Source organism: Pistacia vera, unplaced genomic scaffold (genome assembly GCF_008641045.1).
Source record: "Pistacia vera cultivar Batoury unplaced genomic scaffold, PisVer_v2 Contig277, whole genome shotgun sequence".
Classification (NCBI taxonomy): Eukaryota; Viridiplantae; Streptophyta; class Magnoliopsida; order Sapindales; family Anacardiaceae; genus Pistacia; species Pistacia vera.
This window is the reverse complement of record NW_022196087.1, coordinates 1,251,036-1,272,083: the sequence shown is the minus strand read 5'-3', so window position 1 is coordinate 1,272,083 and position 21,048 is coordinate 1,251,036. Positions and strand designations below refer to the sequence as shown.

General features: G+C 35.4%; 1 protein-coding gene across 1 annotated transcript; it reads right to left on the bottom strand.

Annotated features, from left to right (window-relative positions):
- Positions 1 to 3,709: 3,709 nt before the first annotated feature.
- Positions 3,710 to 20,120, bottom strand: LOC116133908 (vacuolar protein sorting-associated protein 52 A-like). The gene is given in 15 exon segments (XM_031419579.1): positions 3,710 to 4,436; positions 4,515 to 4,572; positions 5,233 to 5,307; positions 5,517 to 5,651; positions 5,746 to 5,925; positions 5,999 to 6,049; positions 6,260 to 6,360; positions 6,929 to 6,987; positions 7,086 to 7,201; positions 8,113 to 8,295; positions 9,779 to 9,860; positions 10,248 to 10,339; positions 10,536 to 10,679; positions 11,984 to 12,064; positions 20,075 to 20,120. Coding segments are annotated over 15 exon segments (1,689 nt in total). The 5' UTR covers positions 20,102 to 20,120; the 3' UTR covers positions 3,710 to 4,131.
- Between the last annotated feature and the right edge of the window lie 928 nt (positions 20,121 to 21,048).

Genomic DNA, 21,048 nt, shown 5'->3' with positions numbered 1-21,048 from the left:
CTATGTTCGTGGTCATGATATCAAACCTTCTTCCGGGAAAGTAAGCTCTACTTCATCGCTTGAAACCAACATCATGCTCAAGATACTTACCAATTTTATTATCCTTGATTCGGATTTTCCGAAAGTGCTCCTTGAACTCATCAACTCGATAAGTTTTTGTTGCCATGTAGTATGTCTGAAGGAGGCCAGTGCACTTAAACTTTTGCTTTATGTTCTCACCAAGGTGCCTTATACAGAATCCGTGATGCGTTTGAGGGTAAATAGTGGCAATCCTCTTCTTTATAGAGTTGTGCCTATCGGATATTATGCACAACTCGTCACTGTCAGGCACTATCGTACATAATTGCTGAAAAAACCAAGTCTACGACTTGCCATTCTCAGAGTCAACCACACACCATGCAACGGGATATGTGTGATTCTCTTTGTCCTGTGTCGTGGCCACCAACAATGTACCTCTATACTTTTCAGTCAAAAAGCAATCATCAACAGCCAACACCTTTCTCATATTTACGCCCTTATAGCAAAACCATAAGCAACAAAAAAAATATATTTAAACATCATATTCTTGTCCCACTTCAAAGCCGTCTTGCTACCTTGGTTTGTCAACTCAAGCATATAACTGTATGCTTCTAATACTGCGTACCCGTGCTCCAGCGTGCCCCTCACAAAATCTTATGCATGTTGCCTCCCTTTCCAACATTTCCAGTAACTAACAGCACATCCCAACTCTATGCACACAAGTCTCCGAATGTCTTTAGGAGATGGACATTTCCCTTCAACGAACTGACTTTTGACAAATTGTCCAATAACATCAGTGGAGGCTTGTCGATGCTCACCTGAAATATGTCCCAAACCACATGTGTGCTCACGCGTATATGTGCTAAGAATAAATTTTTCGGACTTTGCCAACCTTTTACAATAAACTTGCCACTTGCACATTTGCTTAGGACATGCAACCGTCACAAAGGACATGCAACCGTCACAATCGATGAATTAGACTTTTTGGTGATGAACTCAAAATTACCTCTCACGACAACAAGTTTTAGCTTCCTCATAATTTCCTCATTGTTGTAAAATAAATACCCTATGTACAACTCCGATCTATCCATAAAAACATGAACTGATTCACTACTACCTGCAATTGCCCCCTCTGAACCTGCGTAAAGGACCATAGTGTTCTCTTCCTCACAAACTACACCTTCTGCATAATCTGTATTTAAAGGAATCTCTACATCTGCGGGAACATGTACGGGGTCCTCCTCCTCAACATTTTCATTATGCCACACATGACCAACCTTTTCTACAGTGTCCTCCTCACCACCTAAATCACCGCCTACTCTTGATTTTTCAACCAACAAATCAATGCCCTCGTAGTTCAAATTAAAACCATCCAAATCTCTGCCAACTTCCTTGTTATCCCCTTCCTTTGAACCAACTTCCAATGGTTTATCTACAAAAAAAACCCTTAAAATCGGCCTCGAACCATTATCGCCCATATCAATCATATATAACTTCACACCTTCATCCGACTTTAATATAGCAGGAGATACCTTATAATGTTTAGGAACTCTGCTTAAAACACACTTCAAACTATATCACTATGTGAGCAACTCAAATCACCTCTTCTAATTATTTCATCAATCAACTCATCAAAACAAACCTCTGTGTTCACAGCAATTGGTCTAACTTCTTTGCTTTTCCCAATCCACTTCCAACAACTTTCTTCCTCCACCCACTCACCAAAATATTCAACACCCAAAACAATTTGTCCCATGTCTAATAATAGCCAAGTACCTATAATGCAAGAAAAAAATATATTATTAACTGATGTATTAAGGGTTGAAAGATTTTAAAAAGCATCTGCAGAGTAGCTTGAGTGATATGGTGTATCGTTTAAGCGATTCAGTATATCGTTTACTGGATCACTTAAGCAATTCGGTATAAATAAGCCTGATCACTTAAGTAATCTTATGCCATTTACCTGATCGCTTAAGCGATCTGCTGCTATACACCAGGCTTATAACAGATCGCTTAAGCTATATTCTGCCATATACCTAATCGCTTAAGCGATCTACGAATTGTTGCATTATACCAGACATACCAAATTGCTTAAGCGATACACCAGATCTCTTAAATATCGCTTAAGCAATCTACGAACTGCTGCATTATACCAGACATACCAAATTGCTTAAGCGATACACCAGATCGCTTAAGCGATCCATCATATCCAAAACACATTTTCAGTCACCTCCACCTACAATCGGTGCTACCACCCCCAGCTACCCACAATGCAAGAAAATATTCAACAAATTTCACTCCTTTCAACTTCCATTACATCAAACAGAACCCAACAACCTAAACAACTAAATCAAAATCATAACCCAAACTCAATCTATCCTTAAATCTTTGTAAATCGAAATATAAAATCGAAAGGGGAGATAAACATACCAGGACGAAATGTCAGGAAGAGGAGGAGAAGGATTTGTGGCGAAGAAGATGTTAATGGCAGAGGAAGAAGATAGTGTTAATGGCGAGAAGAAGAAGATGTATAGGACGGAGGAAGAAGAAGATGTACAAGAAGAAGAGGATGTAGACGAAGCTTACAAGAAACAACAACCAGGGGAGGAATGCGTTAATGATGCAGGAGGAAGAAGAAGAAGGTGTTTGGGTTTGTTTGCAAGAATTTTGGCTCTTTGGGGACATATTATAATTTTTAAAATATTACACAATACTTCATTAATCCTAATTAACCCCTAATTATGTTTAATTAACCTTAATAAAAAACAAGGCTATTTAGTTAACACTTACAAACTATATAGTCTTTTAATTAAATTTTAACTTCAAATGGCCTTTTAATAAAATGCCCCCCATAGAAGACATGGGCAAGTTACACAAACCAATTCAAAACGGTTCATAAACCTTTGGACTTTACTGGTTATATGACTCAGGTTCTTTTTTTCGTTTTTGTTTTTTTTTTTTTTTTTTTTTAATTTATAGAAGAATGATGCATTAGTCAAGATAATGCTTCCTACGAACTTCACAATTTCATTCATCGTAAATCTAGCTATTAAATAATTCAAACAGTTACAAGTTTGGTTAAAGCACTTATAAATGATTGATAAATAGTTGACGCGTTTAATAAAATGTAACTTATAAATACATTTTACTATTAAAATGACTAAAAATGATACTACGTTATTAAAAATAAGAATATAAGATGAAATTTTAAAATAAAAAAGAGATAATATTGTAATATAATTTGTCAAAGTAATTTATAAAAAAAATGCTTATAAGAAAAGAAAAAATTAATACCTTCCTCCCAACTTTTTTTTTTCTTTTTTTATAAACTCAGCTTATAAGTCCAAAAAAATTATAAACAAATATATTAACTTAATTTTAAAGTTTATAAACTAGTTTAACTACCATATAAACTCAGATAAACCCCCCTATTTAGTGACTTTCCAATTATACTCTTAACGAAACAATAAAAGTTATATCAGTAATATATAACGCTGGATTATATTAAACTCAATAGTCGATACAATCATGCTATTTTAATTTAAAGGCAATTAGGTTAAATCGTGTAATTTAATGGTTAAATCTAATCTTTTAAGAAAAATCTTTATTTTTTTTCATTATTATAGTACTTCTTTCATAATATGGACGAGACTACATTCCACAAGAAGTCGGCAACGTTACTAGATCAATATTAAATCGAAATTTGATATGTATTTATTAAAAAAAAAAAAATGCAATTCTATGTTGTTTCTGTAGCTACATTAAATTGAAACTCAATAACAAATATTAAAAATAACACATATAGGGAAAGATCAACTCATTTCCCCACCATTGCAAATTTAAAAGTCTCCCATCTCCACTCCTGTATATTGCAATAGATTACCCAAAACTGTTTGTAATTTTCCCATCAATTTTTTGAATACCTTCAAAAATCATTTCTGCATTTTCTAACATATACATAATTTCTGTATCATTTCGCTCGATCAGGACTCTCTAACAGTTCATAGACTAGCTGCAACAGATAGCAGTGACGCTTTCAAATGAACTCTCTCATTGATCTAAAATGGGGTTATTCTCTGGGTGATGCTTTGGTTCTGTATGATGATGGTGATATTAGAACGTCCTCGAGTATTTCCTGATTTCATACATGATTGAAGATATGGAGACAAGATCCTTGTTCAGTGCAGACCCACCGTTAATCCTCTTTATGCAGTCAGAGAGTCTGGTGTAATAAAGCAGCAGCTGTGTCAATGCAGCCCTCAAGATCTCCATACCGCACAGGAAGTTGCTGAAAGAAGTGATGACGTCTTTGTGCATCAGCTCGATTGCAGCTTTCCATCTGCTCGCAAAGTCCTTAACAAGTGGCTCGACTTCAGCAATGGATATGGGTTTGTCTGAACTAGAACTTGGGTCCTCCGCTGATAAGAGAATGGGCCAAGAAGATCATTTCCAAAAGATTACTAGCACGTCACAATAACAAATGGGTTAGAACTTACAGGCTCGAGTCTTCACAAACTTGATTAAATCACTAAAATGCTCCAGCAGCAGTTCTTCCTGCAAATAAAAGAGGTCACAATAAAGCACATTGCGGAATGAATTTTCAAGAGAGGCAAAAGAGCTTAACGACGTATATAACTGAGATAAGAAATCTTCTTAAAAACATTCTTATTCTTCCCTTCTATGCCACCATGCAAAATTATGAGATTACATCCAACATGATAACTAGCACTTTTTTGCCACTAAAACAAGAGGTTCATAACCAGCAGGTATGCAATTGTTTTTCACAACTCTGTAAATCCAGGTTTCATACAACCAGTCCATTCTACTTATTAATTATACTTGTCGCCTACAAGCTTAAAGTCAAAATCAGACAGAGACTTGGCCACAGCCATGAACCAAAAACGTAAGTCCGCTTTGGGGTGTAACACTATCTTTTGAAAAGGGTCTTTTTGACAAACATAACATGTGTGTTTCATGAACAAGAATGCAAGTTAGAAGTTTGAAGGAGATTGCTTTCAATCCTTCAGAATTAGTAACAGAAAAAGGTAGCTTCCGTTCCTTTTGCTTCGCTTTATGTTCTTATTTTTAACACAAGCAGTAAGAAAAGAAAACTTGCAGCCAAGGGTTAGCTGCCATTATTAAATTTTTCTATCAACAATAAATTTTCATTTTGCATGCAAACAAAATCTAGAACTTGAATTAGTCATTGCTTACCACAAATAATGCTGTGTTGCTCTTCAACAATTCCTCGAAGTGCATTTGAATTTTCCCACCTTCAGGGCTAGCTTCCTGGCATCCAAATGACAATTTAATTAGAAACAGAGAGCCCCACAAGGCATAATAATATAATTGTTCTGCACAACAGGAGCAACTGCTCTCCTTATAAAAGGTACAACAGCCTAAGCCAAGAAAATTCTCCAAAAAGTACCCTACAGGATCTCCACCTCTGTGCATATGAAAATTTTGTAATAGCCAGCATGAAGAATCATAGTTCTCACCTTTAGTACAGCAATTGTCATGTCGTAGTTATTTATCAGAAACACAATCTGTAATTTTGGTCTTGGAAACATTTTTGCAAGCTTCATAAGCAATTCATCTACAGCCATTCTCAACCGTTCCATATTCAATTCAAGCTGCAGATACAGAAGGCTGCATATTTAAGTACTCTTACTGAAACAGTCAAACAAAATAACAGTTTATGAGTTCAGTTTCTCAAAAGCATCTCACCTGGCCATCTCCATATTCAACATTGAGGTGAATAAGAGAAGCTGTAAATTCAGCGTAACGCCTCATTACATAATGAGGATGAATATCATCTTCCCACAGTGTCCTCACATTTGCATTACGCAAACTACCAAGATGCAAGTCAAAAACCATCTTAAAACGAGGCCACAGGGAAATATTGACCTGCTCATATTCAGTAAAAAAGTTAGCCTATTTTGGGATAACTTTTGCCTGCAAGGTACAAAAGATAACAGACCTTGTCTAAATATGAATCCAAGCATGGGATCCGCCGCCGAGACATGATGAGCTGTAACAGAAAATGAAAAAGAAAAAAGAACATCAGAGGCAAGTTCAGATTGTAATTGCAAAGACAACTCTACTAGCTCTCTTTTAAAAGTGCAAATTTGAAAAAAGACACTGCAAAAATATGCTGAGAGTCTTTAACAATTTGAAAATAGGACTTTTTAAGAGACTCTTAACACAAGAACACTGCAATCACAAGAGCTTGTAACATCACCTGGTGCTGGTGTATTATGCGAATCATAAGCATTAACCCAATAGCATCATAACAATTTGGCAGTATTGAGTTGAAGTGCTCATCAATGACTGCAAATGGACCTGATAATATCAAAGATGACATGAGAAGTTCTTATATAATGTCTCGTACTCAAAAATATGATATTCATCCTCAGTCCATCAGGCAAATAAATGATTTACAACTTCAAGATTATTGGAAAAACTCTTAAGTGCATTTACAATATACATTTACTAAATGCATTTTGTTTATACCCAGAAATCCCTCAAGTTTTCCCTGCATGGGCATCGAAATCTAAACTAAAGGCTACTTCCCAACCCTACAACCTTGTTACCCAGAAAACAAGTGATATATAATATACCAAGTAGGTGGCCCCTAGGGGATTTAAATCCTTGACCTCTTCAGTTACAATTAAGGGATTTTACCACTATGCCCAACCCTTGGATTTTTTAATAAATGCAAATAACAATCCTATCAGTACCATTGATTATCAAAGGCAAATAAGTCAGTATCAGTTGCATGTCAAATATACTGTTCTCTCTCCTCTGCATTTTGTCTTTTCTTTTTTTGATGTTTTTTTCTTTTGGCATACTAGACATGTTCTTAGGCTAGGCCTCTTCTGATGCATATCTTGACCTTATTATTTATTACCTGCGAAAATTTCATAAAATATAGATTCTTCCCCAAAGAAATCATCACAGAAAAGATACCTGCAAATTAGAGAACAAAAGAGTCATAAACTATACAACAGACTTGACATTCACTTTACATCTAGAAAACAAAATCAAGGAGCAGGGCAAAAAGGTACTCAGAAGTTGCAGTATCCATAAGCAGCTTGTGTAAGCTCCGGAAAAGGACCTCATAAGGATACTTTAAGGAGCTGGCTTCAGATATATGTGGAATCAGGGCAGGTTGATCAATTTCCTGAAACCAAAAAAAGATTCAAACCATGGAACCTCATTTGCCAGCAAAGAATGATAGATTTCATAAATAGTGAAACATTTCGTTCATACACAGGAGACATATCCCACACATCACTTTTCTTCTTTTCTTCCCACCCCACCCCCCTAGATATCATCATTTCACATCTCTTTACAAAACTGTCATCTTTCATAGATATAATAAATTATAAATTTAGGGACAGTTTAAGGAAAAAACAAAAAGTTTAATACACGTATCTAATTATAAAGTGGGGAAAGTGGGGGTGCAGGTGTTTGAAAACTGAGAAAAGTAGGAAACAGAAACGACTATGAAATAGCAGGGGAAAAAAAATCTTAAGAGAGCCTATTTTCAACAATATTCCAATTCTTCTGCACACTGCAAAATCATAACCTGACCTGATGCCACTAAAATCTTAAACACAGCAAAAAGTAATTAACACAAGTTTACAGCATAATTCACATTCTTTATCTTATCAGACACCACATTTTTTTGAGTATGTGAAAAATAGGCTCAGATTTCCTTTACTACTATATTGTCTTTGGTATTTACTTAACCAAAGCAACAAAGACAGGAAAGGATATATTTCAACAGGCATTCTATGTTTCTATATTGGCCCAATTGAGGAGAATTGGATCCATTATAATCAAAACATAAAAATTTAAATAAGACTGCTACAAAACAAAACCTAACAAAGATTGCCCATCCAATAAATTGGAATAAGAATCAGACATGTATATTTTCTGTAATATTCCCAAGAAGAGGCCAAGGTAAAACAATCAGTGATTAAAGATCACAACACATTTGATTTACCATGCGATCCAGTGAGAAACTCAACGTATAATCCAAAATATCAGGGCAAACAATATTTCACAGTCAGTGAAATAAAATTAAACCTTTAAAATGTTGATCCTATCCCCCAGAGCAAAAACAGCAGAACGATTCTTCAGTGGTTCTCTTCCTCTTGAAAAAAGACTAGTGCTTCTAGTCTCTACACCAATCAAATCACTATATGTTGCTATATCTAACTGGAGTTTCTCCAACGCTTGTATATAAGCACGGAAATGTGCACTTAAAACCTGCAAATGGAACAGCAAAGTATCAATATATGCGAGAATATTCTTACACTAGAATCTGTAAGAATCATCCTGATCTTTTCATCTGTTAAAATGTCATAATCTCATCATATGCAGATAGCAATTAAAGAAACATGGGTGTAATACATGTAGAACAACATATGCTTATCTTTCAGGAAGTGATTAACTAAATAACAGTTACATTAGAAGTGATCTGATACATAAAATCTTAGCACTGTAATATATGCAGCACAACCATTAACACAGAAATTCAAAATAGATCCACCATTCTGTCCTTCCAAAGTAGAGATAGGTATCTCAGCAAAACTTAAGTGGCATATTATTGGATACGGTAAATCAAAACAACAGTCATATTAATTGCACTAACAAATATATTTCTATATCCAGCTGCAACATAGCTACCTACTTAATCCATGATCTTTAAAAAAAAATCTCTTAGCTTTTGAAGTTAACAACACAAGAAGTTACAAAATAGCCATCCAAACTTTCCACAACCTAAAATGAATCCAGCTTTACTTGCTTAAGCTTGTCCTCAATAAATCCACCACAAATCAAAGCACAGTGTGAGCTTATTTACTCAAAAAATGAGCTTCAAGTAATACCCTTTCATAGTCGCTAGTTTGCCATTAAGAATCAGCAACCATGGCAAAAAGGTCAAACAAAAAGTTGAGCCCAGAAGCCTTAGGTACAGGTATTAATATTTTAAACAAGAACAAAAAGAACAAGCACAACATACAGGTGGTAAGCAGTGTCAATTATCTAAAAGAACATCATCCAAAAGTCTGAAGTTTTTGGGCACTAATTTGAAGATATATGATGAACTAACTCTTCATTCAAGAAAGATATTCCGAAATTGTATTTTCAGCGGAACCAATTAAAAAATGTGGTAGTTTTGGTACGTGCCAAAAAGATTAAAAGAAGTACCTATTTAGGACTAGGTCACTACAATTTTAAGGTCCCAAGTCAAGTTTTGAGATTAAATTATCTTCAAAGTTTGCTAGCTTGATAGAAAATACACTTCCACATATTTCAAGAGAAATATTGAAAGCTAAACTTCAACAGAAAGAAAGGTTGAGTTCTCCCGACCAATTGGTTACTCACTAAAATTTTTTAGTGGCCATAAAGACAAGAAAATGATTGATAGGTATGCTAAGAATTACTAAGCAGAATAACTATTGTTACTATTAAATTCTTCATAGAGTTTCAGAACAAATGCTCCCCCGTATGGTGCAATCCTTTCCCAGAGAGGAGAAAAAAAAACTAATACAAATTACCTGATTCATAAAAAATCAAGAATAGAAGATAAAGGGAAAATTTTGAAAAAAGTATAAAACAAGGAACAATTATAAAGTTAACATATGAAACAGCAGATGGCCCAAATAATCCACACAAATAGTAAAAATCTAAAGGTTGCAGTCATGGCAAAATTGTGCTTCAAATGCATGATAAGTTCTAAAGCAATCACCTTGTTCATTGTGTCAATATAAGCAGCACGAACCTCATTATAAACCTCCTTGCCATGTTCTTTAAGAAAAGAAATAACATACCTACATTGTCAAGTTTTTTTCATCAAATTATGGTGAAAAGAGTGAAATTAAGAGTACAAGAAAAAAATTAAAAGCTTAAAAAGAATAGTGACACTTTTTTACTGACAATTTAATAACACTACTAACCAACCTATCAAGGACAAACAACCATGAAACAGTGGTGCAATATGTAAAATAAACTAAAATAATTTTTAAAAATCAAACTACTAATAGCATCCAACTTAAATCAGTAGCTAATGGTATCACATAAATCAGATGTCATACAAACTAAAACTGTTCAGTTATGATAAACTCCAATAACGCTTCTAGTTATAGAGTAGAATCAAGATATTGAAAAATGATCAAACACAGGACCAAAAAGATAAATGCACCATATAGATAGCTCACTTGTATTTAAGAAGAACATTCTGCTGAAGGATCTGAATGTTTGTTTTGGGTTTTCTCAATGCATAAAGCTTCTGGACAATGAAGTCAAAAACCTGCAAAACGATAAAGATAGTCACAATGAATTCTTGTGCCCTTGTTAGCAAACAAAGGTGCAGTGAAGAAAAGTTCACTGCATGGTCATTTGACATCATTTACTTCCCTATTCAAAACTATCATCATTGTTTTCGTAAGAGAAGTCATAATTCTAAACCAAGCTCAGGTGAACACCTGGGAACACCATTTAACTACCTTTGAAACTGCTTTCTGCCTCAGTTTTTCAAGCTCCGGCTAAACATCTTTAAGGGCTTTTAAAGTTTTAACCATAAAATCCACTTCAACAAATTTCAGCTTCTTACTTAAGATCTCAAGTGTTCTCATATACTCCTCGTTGACCTAAATGAAAATTCCACTGAAAATATGTTAGTATGATGAAGGAAAGGAAAACCAGTGGCTTCCACATTAAATAGGATAACAAAGCAACATTTATGGTGAATAAGGAAATACTTGAGGACATATATGTGTATGTATCCACGTATAAGGTGAAATTATGGAATTTGACCAATCATAGGTTACGATTTAAGAAATGAACTAAAAGGAACAAGTGAAGTCTAGATCTTTCAATAAATATGATTTAAGCTCTAGGGGTTAGGGCACTTCAAAGAAGAAAGAAGACCAAACTGACCAAAGGAGTACATAAAATATTTTATATCTATAAAAAGAAGGGATGAACATAGAGTTCAAAGGAAGGAGTGCTCAAAATAGAGATGATCTAAAACAATCTTTTACAATCTTCAATTGGTTATATTTCCATTTCAGGTCTGCATCCCATCTAAAATCGATAAGGCTTACACATAGATTTCATGAAAACCCTAAGAACAAGTACTAGTATTGCAAAGCTTTTCCTAACAAATATGGTAACCGGTAAAACTTTTATTTTTTGGGTTAAGATACAGTACAATATTTTTTGCTATACAGTAAGGTGAACCATTGATCCATGAGAAGACATACAAAACAACAGTGGTACAAAATGCCTCTACTCTATAATCTCAATACACAATTCAGCATCCAACATTACTGGACAAAAGGCCACCACTTTCCAAAGATGAAAAACAAAGAAAAATCCTGAAATTCTTTATTTAAAAAACCTGTAAGGATATCAAAAGACAAGCTCTGCCCACAAGAAGGAAATCTCTCCTATTATAGCATCCTCCAAAATCCGTTTCCATCCATATCATCCAAAGGGTTGCAAGCACTAACATCGCTATAAAAACTTTTAGATTTTCTGCCCCACCAAAGTGCAGAAATACTCCCAAATCAAGAATATACAAGACTCATAATGACCCTCACCAACCTAGCTGCTCTAAAGAGATGACATCAGAACTTCAGTGAGAAGACAGATAGTATTATTGATACTCTCCATCACCTTTACACACAAACACACAAGTGATGAGATAAGTAAAACACAATACATTTTTTTGTAACTACTACAACTCATGCCCTCCCAAGAAAAAGATATCTTAAAATCTATATGGATCAAAAACTGAATCATGACAAGGACTTGCACACATAAACTTCGACCACATAAAGAGAGCGCCACTAACCCAGGAAAGCTTTAGGAAGAAAACATATGAGCAGTTGTAAAATAAAATAATAAAACCATCATGTTTAAATGAGAATCCAAATAAACAACAAAATACCTCTCCGTCAACAATTATATCTACCATCCTTGGAGGGATTATAATGTCTTCAACAAATTTTGCTAGTTTCGACTCCGCCACCTATTCAAAGAATATAACCAATTACCACATATATTCAAAAGATGGAAATGCATGAGAAAATAATAATAGTATTGACCTAGTGGCATAAAAATCATTTCCCTTAATGAGCAACAAACATTTAAGAAATTGAAACATAAGGTGCATATGAGAACAGCAATTGAAACTTAGTGTTCTGTATCCTAGTCAGTCCACATGTTGATAATCCACACGGCAATTGCTTTCTAATTGTTACAAATGTATATAACTTCCTGGATTATAGGGATTACATTGATATCCTGGATTATTGGGATCACATTGATATCCAGGATTATAGGGGTCACATTGATCTTGTATCCTAATAGGAATTGATCACCTACCTAGTTTAGAACACTACAAGTGTATATAAATATGTATACTTTTAATCTATGAATGAGAAGTGTGAATATTCTTCCTTAGTACGTTTTTACATGGTATTAGAGCCTTAAAAAAAGTAATTAGGGTTTGGGTTTTCAAATTGGGAACACTTGTTTAGTTTGAGATTTGTTCGACACCGCCACCCTAAGGAGATTTAGAAGCCGCCGATCGGCAAAACCCTGAGTTCCGATCATCAGAATCCCCGAGAGTGAGCTCCACGCACCACCCGAAACTCCGGTCAACAGTACCACATGCCAGCGCGTGAGAGCGCATCCACCGTTGACGTCTCCTCCGACTCTCTTCGTCTGCTTCACCAGCACTTGTACAACACATTTTCGTGCTAGATTGGGTAATCTCTTACCGGTTATTGCTATTCTTTGTTTGGATATTTATGAGGATTTAGTTGTGATTTTTTGGCACTCTGCTTTCGTTTGGTTACTGGATTTTTTTTTTTTTTGTTGTTGTGCTTTGCCTCTGGTTGGTGGTGGCTATTGATTGATTTGATGTGTCACTAACGTTTGGTTAGTTTGTTTTTTTTTTAACCATTTGTTGGTGTGCATTGGGATTATAGTTTGTTTAAGACATGTCTGATACAAAGCTAATGATGGAAATGATACTGACGATGTTGAAAATTACAGAACATAAACTCATTGGTATAACTAATTATCATGATTGGCGTAAAACTATTATATTGTATTTGCGGTGTATTGATAAAGATGATCATATGACTGATGATCCACCTAAGGATGATTCGAAAAAGACATGGCTCCAAGATGATGCTTCGTTGATTCTACAAATACGAAACTCTATTAACGGTGAGGTACTTGGCCTAATTAATCATTGTGAGTTTATTAAAGAACTGATGGATTATTTGGAGTTTCTGTATTTTGGAAAAGGGAATGTTTCTCATATTTATGAAGTGTGTAAGGCATTCTACCATGCAGAGAAACAAGATAAGTCTCTTACAGCTTATTTTATGGAGTTTACGAAGACTTGTGAAGTGTTGAACATGTTGTTACCCTTAAGTGCTAATGTCAAAGATCAACAAAAACAACGGGAGCAAGTGGCAGTCACAAGTTTTCTAGCAGGTCTTCCTTCTGAATTTGAGACTGCTAAGTCTCAGGTTCTAGCCAGTCCAGAGATATCTTCATTGCAAGATGTCTTTAGTAGGGTACTTCGCACAGAAGGTACCCCACTGACTCAGTTTAGTGGTGCTCTCATCAGTCAAAAGAATGACTATGAATCTGGGCGATCACAATTTGGAAGTGGCAACAAAGGAGAAAGGTCAAATAGTAATATAGGAGGAATTATGTCACTATTGCCATAAGCCAGGACACATGAAGCGTGATTTTAGAAAGCTTCAGAATAGAAATAAAAGAAATCCCTTTGCCCATGTTGCATCCACCAATGATACTTCAGATCAGTCAGTTCTTATCTCTACAAATGAATTTGCCAAGTTTTCATTGTACCAGGAATCATTAAAAGCTTCATCTACTCCTGTCACAGCTATGGCTGACTCAGGTAAGCTAAATACATGTCTCATTTCCTCATCCTCCAAATTCGTCATTGACTCTGGTGCAACAGATCACATGTCAGGTAATCCCAGTCTCTTTGCTACTTATTAATCAAAAACCCTTTCGAATGTGACTTTAGCAGATGGGTCACCATCCTGCGTTCTTGGGTCTGGCACAGTTACCCCTACCCCACAGCTTCCCTTGTCAAATGTCTTACATGTATCAGATTTTTCTTTCAATTTGATTTCTATTAGCCAACTTACTCATGCTCTTAACTGTTGTGTTTTATTCTTTCCCGATTATTGCTTGTTTCAGGATCTTACGATGAAGAAGATTATTGGTAAAAGACATGAATCTGGAGGTTTATATATTCTTGATAGACCAAAATCTACACCTGTCACTAGTTCTAGCGTTGCATCCCCGTTTCAAGCACATTGTCGTTTGGGCCATCCATCTCTTCCTTCACTAAGAGATTGTGTCCTCAGTTTAACAAAGTGTCTACATTAGAGTGTGAGTCGTGTCAGTTTGCTAAACATCATCGTGTCAGTTCTAGTCCTAGAGTCAATAAAAGAGCTAATTCTCCCTTTGAATTAGTTCACTCAGATGTTTAGGGTCCCTATCCAATTCTGTCTAAAACTGGTTTTAGATATTTTGTTACATTTGTGAACGATTACTCTCGTATGACTTGGTTATTCTAAATGAAAAATCGTTCTGATTTGTTTTCTTATTTCTGTGCTTTTTGTATTGAGATTAAAACTCAATTCAATGTTTCTGTTCATACATTGCGCAGTGATAATGCAAAAGAATATCTGTCAATTTCTTTTAAAAATAACATGACTCAGAATGGCATTCTTCATCAAACATCATGTGTTGATACTCCATCTCAAAACGGAATAGCAAAACGGAAAAAAAAAACATCTTCTTGAAACTGCCAGAGCCTTATTATTCCAAATGAATGTTCCTAAACCATTCTGGACTGATGTAGTTTCCACCGCCTGCTTTTTGATTAATCACATGCCGTCTTCTATCCTTCATGGTGAGACCCCGTACAGTATTCTTTTTCCTAACAAAGCATTATTTCCTCTTGAACCTAGGGTATTTGGTAGCACTTGCTTTGTTCGGGATGTTCGACCATCAGTCACTAAATTAGATCCCAAGTCATTAAAATGTGTCTTTCTTGGTTATTCTCGACTTCAGAAAGGATATCGGTGTTGTTGTCCAAGTCTTAATAAATATCTTGTTTTTATTGATGTTGCCTTTCTAGAAGACACACCATACTTTCCGTCCTCTCCTGCAGATCGTCAGAAGGATGATGATAATGATGACTTGTTAGTTTATACCTTCACTTTCCCTGCACTGATATCTGAACCGGCTCCCTGTCACTATTCTTGCGCTTCCTGCATCGGCTCCTATCTCTGATCCTGCTCTTATGAAATTCTACTCTCGTCGTCCACCTCCTCCTGTTTCATGTCCGACACCAACTTCTTCGTCATCCGATTCAGTTTCAAGTGATGATCTTCCTATTGCATTGCAAAAAGGTAAACGATAGTGTACTTATCCTGTTTCTTCTTGTGTTTCTTATGATCATTTGTCACATTCATCATGCTCCTTTATTGCTTCCCTTGATTCTATTACTATCCCTTAAACTGTTCATGAAGCCCTTTCTCATCCTGGTTGACGTAATGCAATGATAGAGGAAATGAATGCCTTAGCTGACAATAGTACTTGGAAATTGGTAGATTTACCTTCAGGGAAACAGGCAATTAGATGCAAATGAGTGTTTACAGTTAAAGTTAATCCAGATGGGTCAATTGCTTGACTAAAAGCTCATCTGGTTGCTAAAGGATATGCTCAGACCTAGGGGTGTTCAAAAGAACCGGTTGGAACCGGAACCGGCGGGTACCCTAGGTTTGGTTCCGGTTCCTACCCAGAACCAATCGTCAATGGGTAGGTTCCAGTTCCAAATTTTTGGAACCGTTACTATGCAGTTCCGGTTTTGGTAGTTAGAAACAGGAACCGGAACCAGGAACCAGGAATCGAAACTAATATAAAATAAAATTAAATATCAGGGGGTTAATAAAAACTTTTGTAAAAAAAGTAATGTGAATACATTTATATTTACATTTAATAACATTTAAAGTAAGTTGGTTTGACTTTTGAGAATCTACCTTTACAAAGTAATGGAGTTTGTAATTTTGAATTTATAATTTGTAATTTTATTTTTGTTAACAAGTGTCTGGTGGGGGGGTGTATTTGTAAGTTTTTAAGGGTTTTTTTTCCATTTTAAAAACTTTTGGGGGTTCATGTAATTTTACAGGGTACCTAGAACCGGAACCAAAACCGTTGTTACAGGTTTTGGTTCTGGATACCTAGGAACCGGAACCGGAACCGTAACCGTCGATTCCGGTTCTAGTTCCAAACTTCAAGGAACCGTCGGTTCCGATTCCGGTTCCTTCAAAAAGTGTAGGGTACCCGGAACCGAATACCCCTACTCAGACCTACGGAATTGATTATTCTAATACTTTTTCCCCTGTGCCTAAGTTCACCTCTATTTGGCTGTTTATCTCTATGGCAGCTACTTATGATTGGCCTTTGCATCAGCTAAACATCAAGAATGCTTTTCTTCATGGCGATCTTCAGGAAGAGGTATATATGGAGCAACCTCCTGGGTTTGTTGTTCTGGGGGAGTATGGGAAAGTATGTTATCTTCGCAAATCTCTGGATGGTTTAAAACAGAGTCCTCGTTCTCGGTTTGGAAAGTTTAGTGAGGCTGTTGAGAGATTTGGTATGTTGAAATGTAAAACTGACCATTCTGTTTTCTACAAACGGTCTGAAACTGGCATCATTCTTCTAATTGTGTATGTGGATGATAATGTTATTACTGGGAGTGATAGTGTGGGCATCACATCTCTTAAGTCTTTTCTCCATACCCAGTTCCACACAAAAGACTTAGGGATATTGAAGTATTTCTTGGAGGTTGAAGTTACAAGGAGCAAACGAGGTGTATTCCTCTCTCAGAGGAAATATGTGCCTGACTTATTAATTGAGACAGGGAAATTGGGAGCAAAGTCATGTAATGCTCCGATGGTTCCTAATATGCAGCTTACGAAAGATGGTGAACTATTTGGAGATCCTGAGAAATATAGAAGATTGGTCCGGGAGTTGAACTATCTTACAGTGACTCATCCAGATATTGCATATTCAGTAAGTGTTGTTAGTCAGTTTATGGCCTCCCCAGCAGTTCATCATTGGGCGGCTTTGAAGCAGATCTTGTGTTATTTGAAAAGAGCCCCTGGACGTGGTATATTATATGCCAATCATAGTCACTCTCATATTGAATGTTTCTCAGATGCAGATTGGGCAGGTTCCAAGGTAGATAGAAGATCCACATCAGGCTATTGTGTCTTTGTCGGAGGAAATTTAATATCATGGAAGAGCAAGAAGCAGAATGTCGTGTCACGATCAAGTGTAGAGTCGGAATATAGGGCTATGGCACAAGCTGTTTGTGAAATAATGTGGATATATTAGTTCCTGACTGAAATAGGCCTTGAAACTTCAGTACCAACGAAATTATGGTGTGATAACCAAGCGACTCTTCATATTGCATCTAATTCAATGTTCCATGAACGAACGAAACACATTGAGATCAATTGTCATTTCGTCCGTGAGAAACTACAGCAATGTCTGATTTCCACTGGGTACGTGAAGACTGGAGAACAGTTGGGAGATATCTTCACAAAGGCTCTAACTGGGATTCGAGTTAATCATCTTTGTAACAAGCTAGGTATGATTGATATCTATACTCTAGCTTGAGGGGGAGTGTTACAGATGTATATAACTTCTTAGATAATAGGGATTACATTGATATCCTGGATTATAGGGATCACATTGATATCCAGGATTATAGGGTTCACATTGATCTTGTATCCTAATAGGAATTGATCACCTACCTAGTTTAAAACACTACAAGTGTATATAAATATGTATACTTTTAATCTATGAATGAGAAGTGTGAATATTCTTCCTTAGTACGTTTTTACACTAATCAAAACAACCAAATAAAATATCAACACTTTTTTTCACGAATTCACATGAAATAATTTATTGCAAGAGAGAAAAAAACACTTAGAGGTCCCTCCATTAATCCCACATATGAAAACAACACCTTTTGGATATAATATACAATTATTATTTTTTTTTTAATTCTTTTGAGAAGAAAGAAATAAAGAGAATACTATTGATTGGAAAATTAATGACAGAACAGTGAACAAATTGTCCACAAAAGTTAGGATCCATTTAGAGGATCACAAAAAAAATCTATACAACAGAATGAAAAGCTCAAACAAAGCTCAGGACAATTCAAAAATCAACGTCAAGCACAAAATTAACCCAAAACCGCTTCCCATTGATTGTCTTGCTTAATAAAGGTACTTCAGAAGCATAAGTTCTTTTTGTAGAACTACTGATGCTGTAACTTAATTAACTATCTGACGAGCAGCATTTTCTCAAAAATGATACTCATAGGCATAGAGTTCATCCATGTTCATCCCACACACCAAGAAAAGGGAAAAAGGTAGGTACAAATTTTTTAATATAATAGAAGGCAAAGGTTAATATTTCCTAAACAGAAAAATTCCTTCCAAACTGGACAGGACACCCACTGAAAAGTTTAGCTAGACCACCTAAAACAATTCTTTGAGCAACATCTTCCCTGAGAGAGCAATATGATTAACAAAGTCTGAGGAAAAAACTAATTTTATTAAAATACAGAACTGGATGTTGCTCCTTGACACCATCATAGCCTCCATTGACTTAAGATAACAGCAGAATTTTCTGGGATACAAAACTTCCCCAATAGAAACCATACCTTGCGATTCTTCAGCTTCAGACCCATATCCATTGACTTCTCTTGGAGTATTTTTATGTCTGAACTTATAGAACCAATCTCAGACTAGAACAAAATTGCTAAAAGTGGTTAGTACTCCTGATCATACAAGATCTAATTAAAACAAGAACAAAGAAACACAGTTAAAAGAGGTGGCTCTCCCTTGAATAATAATAACCATAATAACAATATTACCAAGACAACTAAAAAGCTAAGCAACAAACTGTAAATAAACACCAGAAACCTATTTGAAAAATTGATGTAAGCAAAGAAGAATGAATGAGAGAGGATAATATTTGAAATATCCTGAATGTTCTTATCCAAATAAATGAATAAAGCCTCTAATGTGCGATTCTCAGATGCTAATAATGCTTGTATCAAGGATCATTATTTGGTATCATGTATGATACCAATGAATTCATATCCTGGGAGGGCTAAATTAGTAAAGAGTCCTTTTCAGCATTTTGTGTGAAGTGGAGATGCTCTCGAACTTGAACCATTTATGTGACATTTAGCAGTGACTTTTGCTATTCAACAGACTTTTACCACTAGTCATGGGTCTTGTGATATAAACAGAAAGTAAGACCATATTTTTTAAACCTTTTTCTTCGAGCTGCAGCAAATATGAAGCTAGTAGTTCTGTCAGCTATACCAAGCAATTTTAGAAATAGCAACTGATTGGTATATTCTTTGTGTGTCCTACAAAGTCCCTAACCTAATTTTATTATATGGAATGATTCAACCGCTCTGACAGCAATAAGTATTTTAGCATCCAGCATTCATTGTTACACAGATTCCTATCAAGAATAACAAAGAAAATTTCCTCTTGCTCCTTTCCTCCTCAACTTGGTAACAATTTGCAATCCATGACAGGTTCTACTACTGAAAATGTTGACCCTTTGCAAAACTTATTACTTTTTTTCAGTTGCAAAGTTGCATAAATAAGCATCAACTACTACATGAGAGTGTTCCATACAGCACTTACGAACTAAGGTCAAACAGGAGTTTCAAGTCACAACATTGGAACAACACTAATGTAATCAGTCATATATAATTCTTGACCTTCAGAACTTTACTATTCATTAACTAGCAACTAGTAAATACAAACATTCCTTAAAAAGTGTAACTGTAATACTTTTTTCAACAGTACAAATAAAAGCTGTTATCTCGAGACGATGAATGCAAGTTTTCTGGCTTGCCCAGCAAGAATTAACGTACCTGAAAACCGCTGAGAAGAGTCTCCATCTGTGACAAGATAGCATCGCAATCACATTTATCATGAAGGGACACCAAGTTATCACTTTCCTTAATATATCCTGCAGCATTGAAAAAGTTCTAGCATCAATCAATATAATTATAAATGAAAAACCATAAAAGTAAGATACAAGAAGATAATTAAAGAGCATCTCAGCTATACATAACCCTCACTGAGTGATAGGCACACCAGAAATCGAAGATAAGGAACAAAGGCATAAATGATTCAGTACAATTTTTTATAAAACACAGATAAAATAACTGAATTACTTTTGTTTAAAAAAAAAAAAAAAAATATGTGTAAAACACTTAAGTACTTGATCTTATCAATTGACACCACAGCATTACATACAAAGCATCTCAGCAAAGCAAAATAACCACGGACCTGAATAGAGTCCAACTCAACTTGGCGTAGATCATTCTCAACCCCCTTCGTGTACTCCCTTAGTGTGTACCTTTAGACAATATGTTTTCAACTACCTATATGAACACATAGACTCATACATTAAGGTATAAAATATGAAGTTAAGCAAAGTAATTATGGAAACAAATATAAAATACTAAAGACAGGATAGTGCAAACTTCATGTGGCAAGTACAAGAAGATCATAGTATGCAGACTTCGGACCAAACTACCAGATAATAAGAAATGTAATCCGACACGTTATTCCTTTTATTGATAAGTACTCTCAAATTTCTTAAAAGAATTAACTAGATAGTGCAATTTGTCGCTTCCTGTGTTCTCATTTAACAATTTATTTTATACTAACATCTGAATCACTTTGCTCTGCAAATACTTAAGACACTATAGGCAAAATTTCAACTCTGAGGAACAAGACAACCCTAATTTAACAAACATCAGAGATTATCTCTATCATACATCAAGATATCACAATTTTCCATAGTGTTTTCACACAATAATCATCATGAAAAAGCCAA